The following is a 23,229-nucleotide window of genomic DNA, read 5'->3' on the forward strand; positions in this document are numbered from 1 at the left end:
CAAAGGACTGGAAATTGAGTGGATATCTACAAAATGGGGAGTACCTTAACAAATTGTGGTATATGATGGTGATGGAATACTATTGTGCTGTAAGAAACAATGAACAGAATGATTTCAGAAAGAGCTGGACAGACCTACATGAACTGATGCAGAGTGAAATAAGCAGAACCAGGAGAACATGTGCAATATTATAGAATGATCACTTTAAAAGATTACTCTATCAATACAATGATCCAGAACAATTCTGAGGAACTTATGGCAAAGATTATATCCAAAGTCAAAGAAAGAATTGTTAAGAGTTGGAATGCAGATCAAAGCATACAATTTTTCACTTTCGTTTATTTGCATCTTTATTTAGGAGGGATTTGGTTTTATCTGAGTATCCTCTTACAAAAATTAACAATATAGAAATGTTTTATGTGATAATACATATTTAATAACCCAGACAAATTACTTACTTTCCAATTCTGGGAAGGGAGCAGGAAGGGAGGGAGACAATGTGAAACATATAACTTTAGAATCCTTATGTGGAAAATTGTTATATGTAACTGGTAAAAGAAAATATCTTTACAAATAATGCTAATAGGTAACCCACATATCTCACAATCCAAAAATACTATAACATGTTTTGAACAAACTAATGCTCCTCTTGATTTTACCTCTCATAAACGTAAATTGGCCAGAATTCATAGGGAATTTACCAGTAGCAATGAACTCACCCCATGCTTTTAAAAATTATCAAAAGTACAGCCAACACCCCACCTGCCTTCATTGCCCAGAGAGGAGAGTTTTATTTTCTGTGAGATGAGTATTCACTTGCTTTCCTTTTGGTAACTAGGAGAACCATAGATCCATAGATGTTATTATCTCAGAATGACTTCATGTTAGGCAATCTGGACATGCTCCAAAGGCCCCTTACACAAGCACCATCATTGGCATTTACACAGCTCTTCAGATTTGCAAAACACTTTACCTCCACTGTTACCACGGCTTTGCAACTCAAGCCAAGCTCTCTTTTCTCAGCTACTAGGGCTTGGGAATGCATAAATAATGTTGTTTCCAAGCACAATAAAAGTGTGTCTAAATCCTCCGGTCACTAGGGCAACAAAGAATGTCCAGGACTTCATCTCATAACTTCATTCCCAGCTCATTCCCAATCCTTTACACCCCCAATCCAGCAAAGGGGAAAATGGGGCTTACTGTGTTTCATTGATAACTCTTAGAACATTTCATAAAGTTGAATTAAATCTCCCGGTGCTGGCTGTGATGAGGGCAGTGCCCTTGGTATTTTCTAAAAGTATAGGGTGAGTTCACTGCCACTGGTAACTGAAGGAGACAGCATATTTTTACAAGCTCCCAGGTTAATATCCTCTAGCTTTATTGCAGTGCCTCTTCAAGAATTATACCCACAACACACCAATATTGATTAAAAACATGGAATTGCTCTCCTGGAGCAGATGAACAGCCCATTGTGTTCATCACAACCCAGTATCTTAATGGCTGAGAAAGGAAGGCAGAAAAATAGACTACAGCATCCCTGGAGGAAAGTTTTAGTTTCTAATCTACAGTGATGTTAAACTTCTTCAGTCCTCTGTCTCTGAGCACGGTCATGTTTTATGAAGAGGTGATGTTCTTTCTAAATCTGATTAATAATTTATGTCAACCATTCATTATTTTGTACTCTTGTCTAAGTTTATTGTGTCGGACATGCAAATGATGTTAAATTCTGTTCTCTGACATTTTTTGTTTTTCACTATTTCACGCATCTGATTGCAAGTGCTTTAGGAAGCAAATCAAAGAATGTCAGAGTTATACATTCTAGTCCAGCCTCCCCACCACACCCTAGGCACCTAGGTGGCCCATTAGAGGACTGAGCCTGGAATCAGGAAGATCCAAGTTCAAATCAAATCCTTCTCCAGTTCATTTTACAGATGAAGAGAATGAGGCAAAAAGAGATTAAATGACTTGCCCAGGATCACACAACCAGTAAATGTCTGAGGTAGAATTTGAACTCCTCTTCCTGACTCCAGGCCTAGCACTCTATCCCCTGTACCACCCTGCTGCCCACATATTCATATATTTAAGGATTTACATAAGTATAATGGTAAGAGTTTGAGTTCTTCCTATCAAAGATGTATAAGACACTAAACCCTTTCTAATTGCTCCCTATCACGGCTATTTCAAGATAAAATGAACCTTTGAGCGGGCAGCTTAGAATCTTTATACTTTAATGGCCTTTATTGCTTCATATGCTGTCCACTGAATCTGATTCTGGAGGTTCACTGAGATTCAGTGGTTAAAGCTGTTAAGTCTTGTACTTGATGTCTTCATCCTTAATAGTGTCATGAATACTTTTCTATCATCTTTCTAACTCAGAAAGAAGAAAAATAATTATGATTATAGTTTCTTTCTAGGCAGTGCAATAGAGTGCCAGACCTGGAGTCAGGAACACTCATCTACATGAGTTCAAATCCAGTCTCAGACACTTACTAGCTATGTAACCCTGAGCAAATCTCTTAATTTTGTTTGCCTCAGTTCCTCATTTATAAACTGTGCTGGAGAAGGAAATGGTGAACCACTCTAGTAGCTTTGCCAAAAAAAAAAAATGGGATCATGAAGAGTCAGACAGAACTGGAAAATGGCTGAACCTCTACCTCAAGACCTGCTTTTTCTAGCCTTTAATTTAATTCAACAAATTAGTTCAACAAACACTATCATATATTGATCTGTGGTAAGAACCTTAGTAGATACTAAGTGAAGATTAAATCTATCTTTTGTCCTCATGGAGCTTACAATCTAGCAGATTCCATGAAATCATTACTGTACTTTGGACCGGGGGGGGGGGTGTTATATTTAGCTTTGTATCTCCCAGACACCTGTTACTGTCATTCAGATTTCTAACTCCTTTTGAGATCTATCTTTGTTGTTTCCCCAACAAAGTTTGGTTCACTTCTTTATTGTTACTCTTGCTAGATTTTTATTTCATTTTCTCCGAGCTTAGATGACTTCTTGACACAGGTCTTCTTGACATATGGCCAACTATCTATTATCCCATATTTCCTTTCTCTGAAGCAGAGAAATATGAATACAGTAACGGTCAGGCTCACCTTGACTATTTTGCCTATTTTTAACAATGTATTAATTATTTTTTTTTCTCTTTCAGTATCTAGAGAGAAACTCCAGCAACAGATCATTAATCAGGTATGTATTTTTAGAGTTCTTACTCTAATATTAAACTTTTGTTTTAGATTTTAAAAGGCTTCCATTTGTGCAAGTGAAAAACATTTGGATTTGAAGTTTTTAAGTGATGAAGAGAAATAATAATGTGGTTGGTATACCATTCTCTTCCCATTCTCTCTTCTTGTTTGAAAAAAAATGAAAAATGGAGAAGATATATTCTGTCAATGAAATGGAACTTGAAGTCCAAGTAGTCCCATATATATGTATCTGTGTGTGTGTGGTATTTATACATATATGTATATATATATATACATATATATATATATATATTTAACTAATAAATAATGAGAAAATGTTTCTCCCAATGCTGAGAACAAAAATTTTACCTTCCATTACTTCCTCTTTCAAAGTCTTTAAATATATGTTGTTCACCAATTTTTATTAGCTCAGATTTTCTGAGATTTTTTAAAAATCTGGACCTGTGATTTCAATGGTACCGGTAAGGTGCAGGGTAGAAAGTTCCTCAGCCAACGAAATCAATCAACGAACATTTAATTTATACCTACCATGTGCCAGGTGCCATGTTAGCCACTGAGGATACAAATCTATATAATCTCCATCTGTAATGTGGTGCTTCACACCTCTTGCACTAACATGTTCTATCTACCTCCTACTTCTCTTATGCTGAATAACTCACCCCAGACTGCCCTCATATTGGCAGGTACAGGTTCCTACAGAAGGGTAGCCAACACATAGTTACACTCATACTCTCTCAAGCTCCTAAACCAATCCTGCTTGGGGAAATACACTCTCCTTAGACAGCACTTATATGCTTCAGCCCCAACCAGTATACTTCCACCTTCACAATAATGACACTTTTGGAACTTAAACATATTCATTTAGTTAACAGTAAAGCAACAAAAGATATTAATAATCTCACAGATGCTAAGGTCAAAGCAAATTAATTAATAGTAACGACATCGTAACATCTACATAAACCTGAGATACATGCTCCCATTTTTATGAGAAGTTGAATCTCTTACCATTTGAGAATCTTATACCTGAAGCCTTCCATCATGTGTCTGCTCTGGTTACACCTTTCTTTACATGGTTCTTATACAGCTAGTCTTTTTACTTCATGCTGTTTTTTCAATCTTTAATTTTCAGTAGCTATTTTCTTCTAGCCCTTCAATGACTTAAATCAGAGCCTCTTGGCACTCATTCATCTTTTCCTTAGGAGTTTAAAATTTTAACAGATTTCCCCATGCTTTTCTAAATCTTTATTTAATCACCCAGTAGTCTCCAGTTGTGTGATTTTTATTTATTTTGTGAGTTTTACCCTTTTTTTAAAATCTTTCCTTCTGTCTTAGAATCAATACTGTGCATTGGTCTAAGGCAGAAGAGCAACAAGGGCTAGGCAATAGGAGTTAAGTGGCTTGCCCAGGGTCACATAACTAGGAAGTGTCTGAGGCCAGAATTGATCCTAGGACCTTCCATTTCTAGGAGGGTCTGGCTCTCAATCCACTGAGCCACCCAGCTCCCCCCAAGTTTTACCTTTTTAAACCTTTTTCAGCTCCAACTATTCTATAGTCTCAAATAAGGCCACTTTAAAAGTTTTATCTTTTATAACTTTTTCTTTATATTTGTATTTTTAGCAGTTATTAATAAATAAACCTTTTCTGACCCTTTAAAACGTAAAATTGTTTACATACAAAAAGAACATCACCCTACATCCTATACAAGGTAATTTAAGCCTTCATATTTATTACATAATTCATTCTCTGTCCCATTAGCTATTAAACTACTCATAGTTTATTTGAAAACTGAGTTTTCTTTACAAAGATATTTTAGCAGTAGTTATTAAACCAAAGTTTCTCTCCTAATCCTTTTAGGAACTAAACTATTCACCTAGAAAAAGTGAATATCACTATATCATTAACCTCTTTAATTATTTTTCTTTACACAACAGTACATTGTCTGGCCCTTGCAGCATCAGTTTGCCAACCTTAAAGAGAAAATATGATGGATGAAGAAAAAACATGAAAAGTTCATACCCTAGAACCCAAATCTCTAACCTGGACCCCCTTTTCTTCTTCTACAATTATCTCACTTCTTGTTTTTAACAACTCCCATGAATTCAAGCATCTCTATGGACTGTCTATCTATCTATTCCTTCCCTAGTCTCTCTCCTAAGCTACAGTCACATATTTCATATTGCTTTTTGGACATCTTAAATCGGATATCCTGCACTCAATGTGTCAAAACAAAACTCATCATCAACCCCCAAACTCTGTCCTCTTCCGAACTCTCAAGAGCATTACCGTATTCCAAATCTCCCATGTTTACTTCCTTTAATCTTTACTCTCATCTACCTAACAATTCAAATTGCTGTTGCCAACTCTCATCATTTCTATTTTCACATCTTTTGTATATGTCCTTTCCTCTTCATAGCCACCACTCTAGTTCAAGCTTTCTCTCTCTCATGCCTTTCCTTGCTCTAATCTATGTTCTACTCAGCAGCTAAGTTGAATTTACAAAAGTACCTCAACTATCATAACACTATCTCATCCCCTTGCTCTATAAACTCCAGAAGCTCCCTATTACATCCTGATCAAATGTAAAGTTCTCTATTTGGCATTTTAAGTCCTTCTCAACCTAGTCCTTTCTTGCCTCTGCATTGTTCTTACATTTACTCCCCTGTTATCTAGCTATACTTGCTTTTTTGCTTTCTTAAAACACGGACACTCCATTCCCTGGTTCCATGTCTTTGTGGCATTGTATTTCCCTCTATGCCCAGAATGTTCTCCCTCCTCACTTCTACTTCTTAGTTCCATCAAGACTCAGTTCAAATTTTACCTTCTATGGGGGCCATTCCTGGGCCTCAGCACTTTTTCTTCCTCCAAATTCCTTTCCTCTGAATTGACCTTCCATCTACTACATATACACACTATACATATATGCATATATTGTGTTTACATAATTATTTACATGTGCTTCCTCAATTGGTATGTGTACTCAAAGGTAGGGACAGTGTTTTTGCCTTTCTTTGAATCTCCAGTGTTTATCACAGTCCCTGGCACTTAGACAATGTTTAATGAATGCTTGTTAACTCACTGACTAACAATCCAGCTTCTGAGACAATATGCACGCACAGCCACATATCAAACATACAAAACAAATGGAAGATGATCTTTTGGGGAAATCACTGATAGTGAGGTAGGACAGAAGGATCATGGAAAGGCTCATGTAGCAGATAATGTGCTCGAAGTGCATCTTTAAGGAAATAAAAAGGATTTCAACAAACCAATGTGAATAGGGAGTGCATATTAGACATTCAGGAGAACCAATGCAAAGATTATGAAAGGAACAACAAGGAGGATGGTTTAGTTAAACTGCAAAGTATGAAAAATGAAGCAAAGTGTAAATAACCTGGAAGTAAGGTGGGTAGATAAGGTGGGACCAGGATGTGAAGTATTTCCAGTATCAAATACAGGAGTTGATATTTTGCCCTAAAGGTAATAGGGAGCCACTGGAGTTTACTGAAAGAGACTACTGCTTCTGTACCCTACTCCGTCCTTACAGCAGGTCCTCTGTTGCTGTGAAGGGCATGGGATCCTCAAGAAATTTATGAGAGCCCAATCCAGGTACCTAAAGAACCTGCAAGGGCATAAACCTTCATAGCTTTTCCTATTATTTATATTCCCCTGAAAAGTCCCCCAGCATTTTTTCATAACTGAAGCATGTACTCTTCTACACTAAGATACTCTACCTATATATTACTTATTTGGAAGAATAAGAAATTATTATATTATCTTTTCCAAAAAAATATGCTCTTCTTCCAAACTTTGCTATTAATGGAAAGATCATCTTTCCAAACATCCATGTATATAATCTGGGTCGTGCTCAGCACTTCATTCTCCTATACCTCACCTAGCCAATCAATTGTTAGACCTTGCCATTTCTATCTTCACAATATCTCAAGCATTCATCCCCTTCTCTCCGCTCAGCCACCACCCCAGTTCAATCCCTTATCACTTAATAGGCTCCTACTTGGGTTCCCCACCTCATGTCTCTCCCCTCTCCAATCCATTCTTCCCACAGCTACCAAAGTGATTTTACTACAACTCAGACATGATCATCTCATTTATGTTCTCAGTAAATTCTAGGGATTCTCTCCTAACATCTTTATCTCTTTTTTGTAATTTATATCTTATATATTTTATAATGGCAATGATTGTTAATACAGTAGTATGTGTACACAATTTGTGCATTAAAAAGTATTGGACAGTGATCAAAAAAATGTTTCCTGATAGGATATGCTATTGGAAAAGTATGGAGGGGGCAGCTGGGTGGCTCAGTGGACTGAGAGCCAGGCCTAGGGATGGGAAGTCCTACATTCAAATCTGGCCTCAGACACTTCTTAGCTGTGTGACTCTGGGCAAGTCACTTAACCTCCATGGCCTAGCCCTTACTGCTCTTCTGCCGTGGAACCAATACCTGGTATTGATTCTAAGGTGGAAGGTAAAGGTTAAAAAAAAGAAAAAGTATGGAAACCACTGGTTAAAGATACAGTCATTTGTCTGTAGCAAAATACACTCAGTCTTTATCCACAAACATCAATCTCCATGTTTTTCTCCCCAACAACACAAGTTGTCATTCATCCTTGCCAAGAGTTTGAGTTTCAAGTCTACATTTATGGACTGTCAGAGTACCCTCCATGCTTGTCTCCTCCTTGCCAGCAAAGGATATAGTCTTCCATGGTTTCTTATGTCTATCAACACCAAATAAAATATCCTCAGTGATTCCATCCATAATTAAGGTCCTCCACTCAGTAGGTACCAGACAAAATATCAAACACTCTCCAACTTAACTGAGCTTTAAAACAAAATACTTCAACTCATTTGACTAATATAATGTTCTCTAAGTTCAAATGGCAAGATTAGTACTTGGATTCTTTGGACAGACTCATCTCAATATTTGAAATTACTGTTATTTATAACCCTGAGGTCAGTTGACTATTTCAGTATTTCATAGAATGCTAAAGCTGAATGGGGGCTCTTAAGGTCATCTGGTTCCATTCTTTCATTTTATATCTAAGGAAAGTGAAGGACAGTCAAACAGTTGGAGCAGTTTGCCAAAGGTCACATGGCTAATTAGTGACAGAATCAGGACTAGAAACCAAGCCTCTTGATGTCCAGGCCAGGGGTCTTTTCTCAATACCTTGGTGCCCTTACCTTTCACCATGGAGGCATTTTGGTACCCTTTCCTCCTTACTTCCTCCACTGTGCAGCTTGGGCGTGGGGGGAACCATACTAACCTTTATATGGCTTTTAAAGACTTTGACATTTATGGTTATTAGTGAAACATCTAAGTGTTTTGGAAGATTGGGCAACTGTTCATAAATCAATTCATTGCTGCTCCTTTTTGTTATTGTTTTGTTTTAGATGAAGTTGAGATTTCTGTACATTAAAGTCATACAGAGAAGTCTATTAAAGCAGAGCCCAAATATTCATTGATGAACACAAGAAAAAAAAAACTACTTCAATCAATAAACATTTATTAAGCACCTACTACATAGCAGGCCCTGTGCTGAGTGCTACAAAGACAGAAATGAAATGATCACTGTCCCCAAAAGCTTACATTCCAGTGGGAAGAATTGTCGCTTTGTTGTTTGATCATACCCAACTCTTCTTTACCCCATTTGGAGTTTTCTTGGCAAAGAAATAGAGTGTTTTGCCAGTTCCTTCTTTAGCTCATTTTACATATGAGGAAACTGAGGCAAACAGGGTTAAGTGGCTCATCCAGAGTCATACAGCCAGTAAGTGTCTGAGGATAGATGTGAATTCAAGTCTTCCTGACTCTAGGCCTTGCATTTTATCCACTGTGCCACCTCACTGCCCCTTAGTGAGAGGAATAACAAGTAACTATAGATGACTATAAATAAATACAAAATTTGGGGAGAGAGTGCTCCAACTGCTAGGGGAAATCAGGAAAGGGCTTAAAGATGAATATTGAAGGGAACCAAGAATTCTAAGAAATAAGGTGAGAAAGGAATGAATTTTAGAACAAGGAAAACCCATTGTAAAGGTATAGAAATGGAGTGCAGGGTGAGATCATCTAACAGGCCAAAATGTCTGGGTCAGAAAGTATGTTTAGGGAGGAGTAATATGTAAGAATTCTGGGATGCTAAGGAGGAATCAGGCATGAAGTTTCAAATATCAAACATAGGAGTTTTGGTACCTGAGAGCAAAGGTGAGAAGATCACAAAGTCTCACAGGTAGTAAAGAGAGGCAGGATAGAACATGACACCTGGATATAATTTGATATGTCAACTCATCCATTCTGAAAACTAAACTCCCTTATGATCAAAGATCACAGAAATCATTAGTATCAGAGCTATCCATCACACCGCAGTGTCACTTGGGAAATTTATTTTACCCAAGAGTTTTTTTGTTTTGGTTTTTGGGTTTTTTGTGTAGAAGGAGAGAACATATCTTCCCTTTTGAACTCAGAATTAGCATTTATTGGTGAGAAATGGACAAACATAGAATAATACATCAAGCATTACATTACCCATCTTCATTTCCATTTTGACATTGAGAGAAGAAACAAAATAGCAACTTCTTTTAATTGTTTCTTTGTTTTTGAGTTCAATTCTTGACAAGTACTTTCTTTTCATTACTGTGGATAATCAACAGAAAAATCCATACCAAAGAAAAGTACACTGTGGAGCACTGCTTTAACAGAAGTTTTATCCTGATTTCAACCCAGGTCACCACGTAGGATGGTATTATTACATTTAAGTTGAAAATCAGATTGTCTTTCATTAAGTAGATTATTAACTGCACATTCACACAGAATGTAGATATTAAAATTTAAAGAGGATGCCTCTACCTGCATATAGCTAGCAGGATCTAGTTTTAGCCTATGCTTTCTTTACCACACCTGAGCTCAGAGAACAAACAACTACTTGAGCTCTCTAGAGGATATGTTGAATTCTCAGGGGTATGATTCACTGGGGAAATTAGTGATCTTTTAAAAAATAACTTGTTAACAATATTGTTTATTAGACTGACAAAAATGAGCAATGACCCATGTGGCCACCAGAATAGAATCATAGAATATTACCCCAGAAAAGGATAAGTGCACAGCTCATTATTTTTTCTACTCTCTGATTAGTACAAGTTCATGAAAATTATCTATTTTTTAAAATTTGGTTTATTTTGTTAAAACCTTTTTATCAATATACTCCTCCCACTTACATATCCTTCCCTTATAAAAAGAATGACAACAATCATTCAACAAAACTAATCAATATATCCATCAATTTTAAGTCTATGCAATGTTCCATAGCTTTTTGCAGAGAACATAGGGAGTCATTGCCCATCTCCTCTTCAAGTTAGAACTTAGGCATTATAATTACTTAGTGTTCAGTTTCAAGTTTTGTTTCATCTTTGTTCAATTTACATCGTTGTTTTTATTATATATAATGTTTTCCTGGTTCTGCCTTCTTCACTTTGTATCAGTTCTTGAGAGTCCTATCAAAGCTTCTAATGGGGAAAAATATTCCCCTGTATTCATGTACCACAATTTGTTTAGCCATTCCCAAAATGAATGTCTACTGTAAAAATGCTACTGTAAATCTTTGTTGGTAAATACGTACCTTTCTTTCTATCTTTGCATAGCACTAGGTCAACATATATGGACATTTTAATCACTTTCTTAGTATAATTCCAAATTAGTTTCCAGAATACTCAGATCAATTCTTATCATTTGTTTCTAATAGGAATGAAATAAGCTTCAGGTTTTCTAAGCATGCTATGTTTCATCTTAAAGCCCTGAAAAAATATTCTCCCAATTCAATTCATTTTAATTTACTAAGGGGTGATTAATTGGTGCGGTGAAGAGTCTTGTTGATTTAGAGTCAGAAGACCTGAGTTTGAATCCCAGCTCTCATTTCTATGCTCTGTGTGCAAATTACTTAACCTCAATTTCTTCAGATATTAAATGAAGGGATAAAACTAGATAAACGTGAATTTTCTCTGATTATTTTCTGCAATGAAGATTCAGCTCACAATTTGTGTTTCAGTTGATGGAAATCAATAAATAATTCTGTGCAGATAAGATTTTTATGCTAACTCTGATTTAAATATTTTTGTGCTTTGTTTTAACGTTTCTTCTAACATAGTTTGATATATACAGGTGGTAACAATATAGTAAAATACTTTATTTTGAGGTTATGCATTTAACTTGGAAATTAACTTCAAAAGAAAAGCATGCCACCATTTCGCCCTAATTCAGAATCAACAAACATATCGATACCTACTATTTTAAATTTTTTATTTATTTACAGAATTTTTATTAAAATACATAATGTACTCTACTGTTGTACTATGTCAGTATGGGGATTTGTTTTGCCTGACTATGCATATTTGTTACCAGGATTTTCTTTTTCATTTGGGGAGTGGAAGAGAGTTGAGTACAAGAAAGGTGGGAGAAAAAACAAATGCTCATAAACTGAAAAAAAGTTTGAAATACTGTTCTCTTAAGAATGATTAAATCTTTTTCACCAAAAATATTTTCAACTTATGAAATTTTGTTTTGAAATTATTTTAAAGATAGTTTAAAGCTGCCTTTTTGATACAAACTTTATCTCTGAGCCCCCATTTCCTTTTCTCTAAAATGAGAGAATTGGATTAGATGATCTTCTAGATCCTTTACTCAGTTCTAAATCTATGCTGCTCTGAGAACATAATATTTTTAGAAAAAAGGAAGATTTTGCTCATACCTGACATGATAGAAGCAAGATGCTTCTTTTTTTTAATGTATAGCAAATTATTTACTCTGGGCCTCTAATGCACTTTTTTTGTTGTTGTTCAATTGTTTCAGTTTTGTCTGATTCTTTATGAACCCATTTAGGATTTTCTTGGCAAAGATACTGGAGTGCTTTGGCCATTTCCTTCTCCAGCTCATCTTATAGATGAGAAAACTGAGGCAAGCAGGATTATAAGACTTGACCAAGGCCACACAGCTTGTAAGTGTCTAAGGCAGCATTTGAATTCAAGTCTTCCTGACTCCAGGCCTGACATTCTAACCACTGAGCCCTTTTGTTCCCCCTGGAAGAAATGCTGGTCTGGAAATCACTCTTGAAAAGTGAACTGTTACCTTCCTTTCACTAGCATCGCATTGTGATGTTTAGCATTTACATGGTATTCTGTGTACATAGAGCTTTAAAACTATCATTAACTAAATACTAGAGAAATCTATAAGTGTGTCTTACAAGGTTTGCATTTGCTGCAAATTCTGCATAAATTTCAAGCCTCACAGTCCTCACACTTTCCTAATCCTGGCATCAGGAGCATTAAGTGTCAGTTATTTCTCATAGGTAGACCACACAACATGAGTGTAGTACCAGATTTTCTCTTTCCCCTGAAACTTTCACTGTAAACGAGCAGTGTTGTTTATTTACGTATATCATTAGGGGGGGTGGTTTTATAAGATTATTCTCTTACAAAAGTGAATAGTATGGAAATTTGTTTTCCGTGATAATACATACATTACCCAGAAAATGAGCAGTGTTGGGTAGTAAGACTCTAAATGTGGATTTATTCTTTTTCTCCATCAGTCTGGAAAATTTTCACACTCACAAATGAAAATTTCTTAACTTACCCAAAGTTGGAGAGCAATCAGAGACAATGTTAATTGAAATTTAGGCCTTCTGCCATGATTCCCTACCTTCGGGAATTTCTTGTTGCTTAAAACAGACTAGTTTAAGTGATGTTTTATGTATTTGTCTATGAGAGAAAGAATGATAAAGGGAGAGGGGAAGATGGAATGACCACAGTAACAACAAATAATATATATTTATAGAGTTCTTTAGAGTGTGCAGAGCTCTTTACAAATATTATCTCATTTGATCCTCACAACAATGTGAGAGGTAAGCACTATTACTGTCCCCCAGATGTAGAAACTGACACATAGGCATTTAGGTGCCAAGCCTTAAGTTAGGAAGATTCCCCTTCATGAGTTCAAATCTGGCCTGAGACATTCACTAGCTGTGTGACCCTCGACAAGGCACTTAATCTAGTTTGCCTCCGTTTCTTCATCTGTCAAATAAGCTGGAAAAGGAAATGGCAAACCAATCTTATATCTTTGTTAAGAAAACCTTAAATGGGGTAACAAAGAGGGGGACATGACTGAATAACAATAACAAAAGCAAGTTCTTTAACCTTCTTTGCCTCAATTTCCTCACCTGTAAATGAGCAGGAGAATAAAATGAAAAACCAATGCAATGTCTTTGCCAAGAAAACCTCAAATGAGGTGACAAAGTCACCTAACAACATTAACAAAAGCAAGTCTCTTAACCCTCTTTGCCTCAGTTTCCTCATCTATAAAATGAGCAGGAGAAGGAAATGGTAAGCCACTCAAGTATCTTTGCCAAGAAAACCCCACAATGGGGTCACAAAGAGTTAAACACAACAGAACAACAAAACTGACCAAAAAGGTTAAGTGATTTTCCCAGGGTCACACAGCCAGGAACTGTCTCAGGCTACATCTGAACTCAGATCTTCCTGGCTCCAAGTCCTGCAGTCAGTTCACTGCCACCTGGCAATGAATCAGGGTGTAGTAGAAGGAATATGACTGGAAATCTGAAGACCTTAGTTCTCCCGCTATCTAAAGGACTCTAAACAAGTCTAGAACTTAGTTTTTTTTTTATTTGGAAAGTGAATGGATTGGACTTGGTACCTTCTATGGGTTCTGTCTTATATGTGTACAACGTGAGTGACTGGGCAAAGGGCTGGTATAGGATCTTGTCCTTAGTGTGATGGGAGCACTCACTTCTGGAGATCCATCAATTCTTCCAGACCTCTCACATATAACAATTAATTATTGCCCCACTGTACTAAATGATATCCCGCTCCCCTGAAAGTGTTCATTCACCACAAAGAGAAGTGGGTAGCCCACATCCTGCAAGGATCTAGCCTGCATTGCATTAGTTCTCCTTAGCATCCCTACATAAACAGGTGCTGTTAAGTATTTATCATTGAAAGGTGAGGACTTATTCTAAGCCACAAACAGAAGTCATTTTCCAAGACCACATCCTGATTGTCCTCACCTCCTGAATATCGAGCAGCCATGGGAGTGACAGGGCCTCTGCCCTCATCCCCTGACCTTGACTTTCCTCAGAAGTCCTTATTCTCAACCTGCTGCACCCAGAGAAACTCGGGGCTTCAGCCAAGGCTCAGGGTGATTGCTTTTGATTTGTAGTTCCACTGTATGTATAGCCGTGCCATCTCTCACTTTCTGCCCAGAGGAGCACGTAAGCAAGCCTGCTTGCCAGGCTGCAGTGAACTTTAGAACTTCTAATTTTAACATGGGATTGCATTACCTTGATCTATTCTTATCAAAATAACCTGACCCAAGAAGGTGGTTTTGACTTATAGATATCTTTCCATCTGAAATCAGCACTAATGGGGCTGGTAAAGATCACATCCCCTCCGTCCCCTTGAAAGGCTCCCTTCTAGAATTCAAAATTGCACATTTTAAAAATCCATCCAACGTAGAGGCCCTTTTGAAAATGCATGAAAGCAAAGCAGATGAGTTCAAGGCATCATGACACTAATAATGGGGGTTAGCAGTGAAATATTTAACTAATGAAAGGCGCTCCATAGTAAGGGTCAGACAGTTCCACAACCAGAGATCTCCTAGGAGTCAGTCATGAATGTCAATGTGAATCTGGAAGAAGGAAGTTATAATAATAGAACACCCAGAAAGTTAAAACTCCTGGGTGTGTCCCTGCCTCTCTAAGTGTGGAAAGAAGGAAACTGGCATTTATTAAGCACTCACTATATGCCAAGTACTGTGCTGTGTCTTACAAATAATATCTCATTTAATCCTTACAACAACCCTGAGATGTAGGCTCTATTATTATCCCCATTTCACAGCTGAGCAAGCTGAGGCAGACAGAGGTTAAGTGACTTGAACAGAGATAAAAAATCTGAAGTAGGATTTAAATTCAGGCCTTCCTGATTCTAGGCCTGGCACTCTATCTGCTGCACCACCTAGCTGCTACATACAAATTACTGCAACATCAAATTTGCAGATTATAATAATTATATGCATAGATATAAGCAAGCTAAAATCAGGAAGTGTTGAGTTCAATTCCTGATTCTAATCCTATGGGTGTGACCATAGATAAGTCTATTATTCCCTTAGGAATTCAGATAATTCTCTGACTGTAAATTAGGGAGGAGTTGAAATCATCAGGATCAGTGAAAAGAATTTTTTCACTATAATGAAATTACAGGTTTGAAAAGAAGGAAAAAAGGAGGAAGAGACAAAGGTAAAAAATGGGAAGATAGTTTACAAAAGTAATTCATAAAAGATGATTTGCAGCATTCTATAGACTTATAATTCCTTTAGCTTTAAGATTTCATGCTTGAGGTTTAAGCAAAAATTACTTCCTGGGAAAAAAGGCTGGCCTCTAGTTCAATGTCTTGGTTTAGACATAGTTAGGGGAGGAAAGAAGGAAAGAAGGAAAGAAGGAAGGAAAGGAAGGAAGGAAGGAAGGAAGGAAGGAAGGAAGGAAGGAAGGAAGGAAGGAAGGAAGAAAATAAAGTGCCATGCCAGTTTGATGGATCATTTGTTGCTGCTTTTAAATATTTCTTGTGCTGTAAAGAATATTAGAATTGGAATGAGAGGACTTAGGTTTGGATCCTCCCTCCACTACTTTCTAGCTGTGTGACCTTCGGTAAGTTATTTATTTATTTATTTATTTATTGAGTAATTTTAATTTTTTTATTTTTAGAAAAATTTTCCATGGTTACATGATTCATGTTTTTACTTTCCCCTTCACCCCCTCAAACTTCCCCCAACATAGCTAACTCACATTTCCACTGGTTTTTAACATGTGTCATCAATCAAGACTTATTTACATCCCTAATCATGTCCACATCAACTCAAGTGTTCAAGCAGTTGNAGGAAGGCAAGAAGGAAGGAAGGAAGGAAGGAACAAAGAAACAAAGAAGAGAATCATCTGAAGAGAAGGGGAAAGGAAGTAACTAGAACCCTGGAATCATTTTTTAAACCCTTATCTTACATCTTGTGTATTGGTTCTAGGGCAGAAGAATGGTAAAGGCTAGGCAATGAGGGTTAAGTGACTTGCCCAGGACCACACATCTAGGAAGTGTCTGAGGCCAAATTTGAACCCAGAACCCCCCACCTCTAGACCTGGTTCTCAATTCACTGAGTTACCTAGCTGCACCCTAGAATCCTAAAACTGAAATATCATGTAACTAATCCACTTATTTTACAGAGGATGAAACTCAGATTCAGCGCAGTTAAGGCAGCTAAGTGGCACAATAGAGACAGCACTGGGCTTCCAGTCAAGAAGACTCATCTTTGAGTTCAAATCTGGCCTTAGATACTAGCTATGTGACTCTGGACAAGTCACTTAACTCTGTTTTCCTCAGTTTCCTCATCTGTAAAACAAGCTGAAAAAGGAAATAGCAAACTATTCCCGTATCCTTGCCAAGAAAGCCCTAAATGGGATTATGAAGTCAGACACAACTGAAAAACAACTGAACAAAGAAATAGATCATAGAACATGTGTGTATATACATGCTCAAGAAAATGCCCCAAAACCCAAAGAACCCAACTATTGGGACAAAAATCCACTATTTGACAAAAACTGTTAGGAAAATTGGAAAACAATATGAGAGAGATTAGGTTTAGATCAACATCTCACACTCTACACCAAGATAAATTCAGAATGGATGAATGACTTGAATATAAAGAAGGAAACGATAAGAAAATTAGGTGAACATAGACTAGTATACTTCTCAGATCTATGGGAAAGGAAAGATTTTAAAACCAAGCAAGAGCTAGAGAAAAATACAAAATGTAAAATAAATTTTTTTGATTACATTAAATTAAAAAGGTTTTGTACAAACAAAAACAATGCAACCAAAATCAGAAGGGAAACAACAAACTGGGGAAAAATCTTTATAACAAAAAACTCTGACAGAGGTCTAATTACTCAAATATACAAGGAGCTAAAACAATTGTATAAAAAACCAAGCCATTCCACAATTGATAAATGGTGTAGAATACAGAATTTGGGTGATATAGTTTTTTCTAGCTTTGGCTGAGTTCCAAAAGCTGTTAGAGGTTTGGAATCTTGAGGAAAGGCAGTTGGCTGGATCTTCCGTGGAGGGAGGTTGTCAATGAGCCGAGCTGCTTTGATTACCTAGCTTTAATATTGAAATTTAGCCTAGCTTTGATATATTTACTTAAGAAATTATTATTTTAGATAAACTCTTTATATCTTCCTTTCCTAATACCATCCCTGCCTTCCCTCCCTTACCTTATATGTCTGTGGAGTTAATAAGGAGAGTAATTATAGAGGAGTTAAATCTGTGAAGAGTTATCTAATTGACAGCATTAGTTATAGTTAGTCAGTCATCATTTATTCCCTTTAGATAGCAATAGCACTTTGTAAAGCTGAGTTTAAAGGCAGGTCCTACTCAGACTCCATCTTTACTTCCCTTCCCCACCTGAGGTTCCTGAGACAACTGATAGGGCTTTCCTTTGATCCACCTTCCTAACAAATATCCTTCAAACAAAATAAACCCTTTTGAGTTTCAACAGCCTTATTAGTGTAATTTGTCTGTTAGTTATCAAGAGGGAAGAAGAGGGAAAGAGACAACATACTCTGGGCTTAGAGGGAAGCTGGGGCATCCATCTTGAAGGAAGGTGTTACTTCAAAACAGGTCCCTTCCTGTGAAATTAACTAAAGCCTGTTTGTTAATTTCAGTCTAGTCTATTTCCCTCAGCTTGTGTTTGAGTCTAAGTCCCAGTCTGTAAGCCTGCTGTGTTTGTCTGTTTAGTTTAATTTCTCTTCTCCCTAAAAGATCTCCATTTCCTTCTGTGTTATACTCCTGACTTCAGTCCTATTATATACCCTGAATCTCCTTTAATCCCAGCCTATTTGTAACTGAGATTACCCACTTAGCAAGTCTCCAACATCCTCCTTTCAATTTCCCTTATCCCAAACACCTTTCCTCAAATTATCCCCATTACAATGGACAAGAGACATGAATAGGCAATTTTCAGATAAAGAAATCAAAACTATCAATAAGCACATGAGAAAGTGTTCTAAATCTCTAATAATTAGAGAAATGCAAATCAAAACAACTCTGAGGTATCACCTCACACCTAGCAGATTGGCTAAAATGATAGCAGGGGAGAGTAATGAATGTTGGAGGGGATGTGGCAAAATTAGGACATTAATGCACTGCTGGTGTGGTTGTGAACTGATCCAACCATTCTGGACGGCAATTTGGAACTGTGCCCAAAGGGCTCTAAAAGACTCCCTGCCCTTCAATCCAGCCATACCATTGTTGGGTTTGTACTCCAAAGAGATCATAGATAAACAGACTTGTATGAAAACATTTATAGCTGAGCTTTTTGTGGTGGCAAAAAACTGGAATACAAAGGGATGCCCTTCAAATGGGGAATGGCTAAACAAATTGTGGTATATGTTGGTGATGGAATACTATTGTGCCCAAAGGAATAATAAACTGGAGGAATTCCATGTGAACTGGAAAGACCTCCAGGAATTGATGCAGAGTGAAAGGAGAAGAGCCAGAAAAAGATTGTATACAGAGACTGATACACTGTGGTAAAATCGAATGTAATGGACTTCTGTACTGGCAGCAATGCAATGACTCAGGACAATTCTGAGGGATTTACAGAAAAGAATGCTACCCACATTCAGAGGCATGGTTGGGGATGTAGACACTAAACAACCACACCAATGTAACTATCAATAATATGTAAATAGGTCTTGATTGATCACACATGTTAAAACCAATGGAAATGTGTGTTGGATATGGGGGGGTGAAGGGGAGTGAAGAGGAAAGTATAAACAAGAATCATGTAACCATGGAAAATGTTTCTAAAAAATAAAATATTAAAAGAAAGAAAGAAAATGCCCAAAAACTTAAAACCATTTCAAAAAAGTAAAATAAATGCATAATCCTTAGAACCTCATCTAAAGTTACTTTCCTTCTCTCAAAAGGAAAGAACAAACCATCAGGATAAAACCTTTAGTGTCTGCTTTGTACTGATATCTTTTTACTACAATCTCAGATGAAATTGTGAAAGAAGGCAAAACTAAAATAGAAATAATCCCCTTCCCCCTTCTGATATGCCCCAACACCCTCTGAATAAACATTCATGGCATCCCCTTTTGGTATTCTTAAAAAGTATTCCTAAAGCCCATCTGTAAGGTTTTTACAGTCAGTTATAATAGATTTATTGCACATATATGTAATGTAAAGATTATGGGCTACTGATTTTCCATACTGAAAGATTTATCATCTAAGTGAACAAAAAATGGTGGTTAATGTTACTATATAACAAGAATAAATTGGGTCATCTAAAAAGAGTGTGCATATAAATCTAGGCAACTCAATTGAAAGGCTGATAATCTGTTCAGTCACTTTCTCTTCCTTTTCCCTTCCATTGTCTGCTTCTTTCTCATTTCTCAGTCATTAACATCCTCATTTGAGGGTGAGCTGAAGAGAAGACTTAAAACTAAAATCTATCAGTTTTTCAGGTCAGTTCAATTAGGTTAAAAAGGTTGAAACCATTGATCCATGGCCACAAATCTTATTAGTCATCATCCAGCACAATCAGCAGGTGCCCCATAAGTACTGAATGCTTCAATAATACTTCCATAGGGAAAGCCTTCGTTGATATGTTGAACTCAAAAACTAGAGTTGGAATGGGTCTTATGATCATTATGTCATTGCACTGAGAGGTAGTCTAAAATAAATGACTGAAATTTTCTACCCATAGATTTTATTTACATATGTTTTGCTTCTATATTTGTTTATATATTGAGTTTCTTTCCGATATAAGAAGACATGAATATACCAGTTCTAAATACAATTAAGGGCAATTCTTACTTGAGGATCTTAGCCTGGTATAGTTTGGACCTTAATTCCTCACAGCCATGGAAGTGGAACACTATGTCTAGGAGAGCTGTCAAACCAGATAGGTTTTGAAAAGACACCCAGCAAGAGATTGCATGTCTGTTATCGAAGAGTCAGCTTTGCTACACTCATCACCAGAAAAGTGGCCACTTGGTAATGATGGTTTTTTCAACCACGCAACCTATGACAACCATAAACAAAGGAATAGAAGTCTCCTTGATGGAGAGAGTACTCAAGAAAATAAATTGTTGATCTTTGAAAATTTAGATCAAGAAAGATCAGGTCAATTTTGTAAAATCCATGTAGTGATTGAGAAAATGTATATGTGCAAATATATAAATGCATATAGACGTAAATATATATACATATATATAATTTAAGATTTCCCAAAGTACAGTCCTAGCCATGCGACATGTCATTTCTTTAATCAAAAACATTTGATGGGCTCCACATCACCTACCTAATTAATTCTAAATTCCTCATCCTGGCATGCAAGATCCTTCCCAGTGTGACACCAAACTACTTAGCCTAAACTCTATCCACTCTCTGCTTAAACTCAAAGTCAAATTAGACTACTGTTGACTAAACACACATATGCTTGCTTCAAAGTCTTTGCTTGTTCTGTTTTATCTACCTTTCACAATCCTATCATTCTTTAAGACTCAGCTCAAATTAATCTTTCATTTATAATTCTCTGCTTATTTTATATATTTTGTTTAACTGTTACTATATATTTTACATTTATAATTCTCTGATATTTCACTTATAATTCTCATATGTGATAGCCACCTCCTTTGTACTCCCTCCACTTAGTATATTGTGCCCTTATTGTGGACTATATCATATTCTCCCCTGTTTCATAGTTATTTGTAAATCTATCTTATTCATTCCAGAAGAGGAAGGGGGTACAATGGATAGTGCTCTGGACCTGGAGTGCTAGGTCTCATCTTCCTAAGCTCAAATCTAGCCTCAGACATGTAATCACTGTATGTCCTTGTGCAAGTCATTTAACCCTGTTTGCCTCAGTTTCCTCATCTGTCAAATGACCTGGAGAAGGAAATGGCAAATCTCTACAGTATCTTTGCCAAGAAAACCCCAAATGAGGTCATGAAGAGTTAGACTAACTGAAATGAATGAAGGCTTATTCACTCCAACCATTAGTTTGTATGTTCCATGAAGGCAGGGAACTCCATCTCTTCTAGTACAATATCTTATACATGGTAAGCATTTAATTTGTTCATTTAAATTTTCTCATTTAGTCATTTTCAGTAGAGGCTGACTCTTTGCAATCCTATTTGGGGTTTTCTTGACAAAGATAGTGCAGTTGTTTACCTTCCCCAGTACATTTTATAGATGAGGAAACTGAGGCAAACAGGGTTAAGTGACTTGCCCAAGGTCACACAGCTAGAAAAGTGTCTGAGGCCACATATGAACTCTGGTCATCCTGACTTTAGGCCTAGAATTCTTTCTACCGCACTTCCTAGCTGCCCTCAATTAGACTAAAGTGAATCAAATCCCTAATCAATCATCTTTCCATTAGAAAAATAATAATAAATATTTTTCTATGTCAAATTTGAACTGAAGATAAATTTCATTTAATGCTGTTCTTTTATCTAGACTACATCAAGATACATATTTCTGGAGAATTAAAATTTAATGTAATCATAAGCAAAAAGAGAAAATCCTGTGTTCCATTATAAGGTCCCAGTGAAACCTACCTCATTTTTATTGTTCTTAATGTGGACAAAGTTCAATGTCCACAGAAGTACTATATTACATCCCATGGTCTACCATCAAAAGACAATGAAATACACAAGATTCTTCTCTGTTCCATCACTGGAATGTGCGTAGCTTGAAATTGATGTAAAAAGGAATATTTTCATCATGCTATTATTTGCTAATTAAATTAGGCCAATGTTTTGTGGATATGGAATAATGTAATTTACTATATTGAATAATTAACCAATCAGATTGTTCTTCTTTTCTGAAACAATAGATTGACTAAAATGTTACTATAAACAAAATAGATTTTGTTAGGCATAATCCACTTTGTAAACAAATGAAATTAATTCTTTGTCTGACTTAAGCCTTGAAAATGAAAGACTGAAACTGAACACATGCTTCCAATTCTTGTTCTCTTACTAATATGGCACTTAATATAAAAGTTATAATTTAACCTACCCCCAAGTATTCCGTACTTGAGACTAAATGGCTCTTAGAAATATGTTCATCAACAGATGGAATCCACTTATGGCCTCATAAACTCAAAAACAAGTGAAATTATCTCAGCAAAAGAGAAAGAGATTACAATACAGCCTCATCTGGTTATCTTGGATAAAATTAATATATTACACATTGGTTCTCATCTTAATGAAGAAGGGCTAGTAATCACTTTTCTTCATATTATTTGAATACTGAAGGAACTAGTTCACAGAATTTACTCTTTTCAACAATCAACAATTTAATAAGTGCCTTAAAAGTGCATAGATCTTTGTCACATGATTCCTGCCCTCTGAAATCTTACAATCTAATTGGAAAAGCAAAACTAAATATAAACAGCAGTGAATTGGTGTGCAAACTAAAGGTTGGCTACCAGCCAACCCTGAGAGTTGCCGAAGTTCTGGAAAAGAAGATTAGCAAAATGTGGGCAGAGTTTCATGGAAAAGATTTTTAGCTTGACTTTGAATGGTGAATGTGATCTCAATTGACCAGGAAAAGCAGTTATAATAGGGGCAACAGAATGAGGAAATGCACAGAGGCAGAAATAGGCAAAGCATTTGATAGGACCTTGAAAAGACCTTGCCTCGGTTTCCTCATCTATAAAATGAGCTGGAGAAGGAAATAGCAAACCACTCCAGTATTTTTGCCAAGAAAACCCCAATGGGGGACATGCAGAATCAAACATGGCCAAAAAATTGCTCAGTAACAACAGAGTACTGTGAATGTTTATAGTCAGATGGGAAAGAATCAGTAGAGATAGAAATGAATAGAATGAAGATGCATGAGAGAGCAGAGATTATTGGCTCTAGCAGGCTCTTGTGCAGGTTGG

The 23,229-nt window shown here is 36.6% G+C and overlaps 1 protein-coding gene across 1 annotated transcript in view; it reads left to right on the forward strand.

The window, feature by feature from the left end:
* Nucleotides 1-23,229, forward strand: part of CHST9 (carbohydrate sulfotransferase 9) — a 383,826-nt gene that overhangs the window by 352,474 nt on the left and 8,123 nt on the right. The window contains 1 exon segment of the mRNA XM_044666462.1: nucleotides 13,663-13,684. Within this exon segment, the coding sequence (XP_044522397.1) occupies nucleotides 13,663-13,684 (22 nt within the window).

This window comes from Gracilinanus agilis, chromosome 1 (assembly GCF_016433145.1).
Source record: "Gracilinanus agilis isolate LMUSP501 chromosome 1, AgileGrace, whole genome shotgun sequence".
NCBI lineage: Eukaryota > Metazoa > Chordata > Mammalia > Didelphimorphia > Didelphidae > Gracilinanus > Gracilinanus agilis.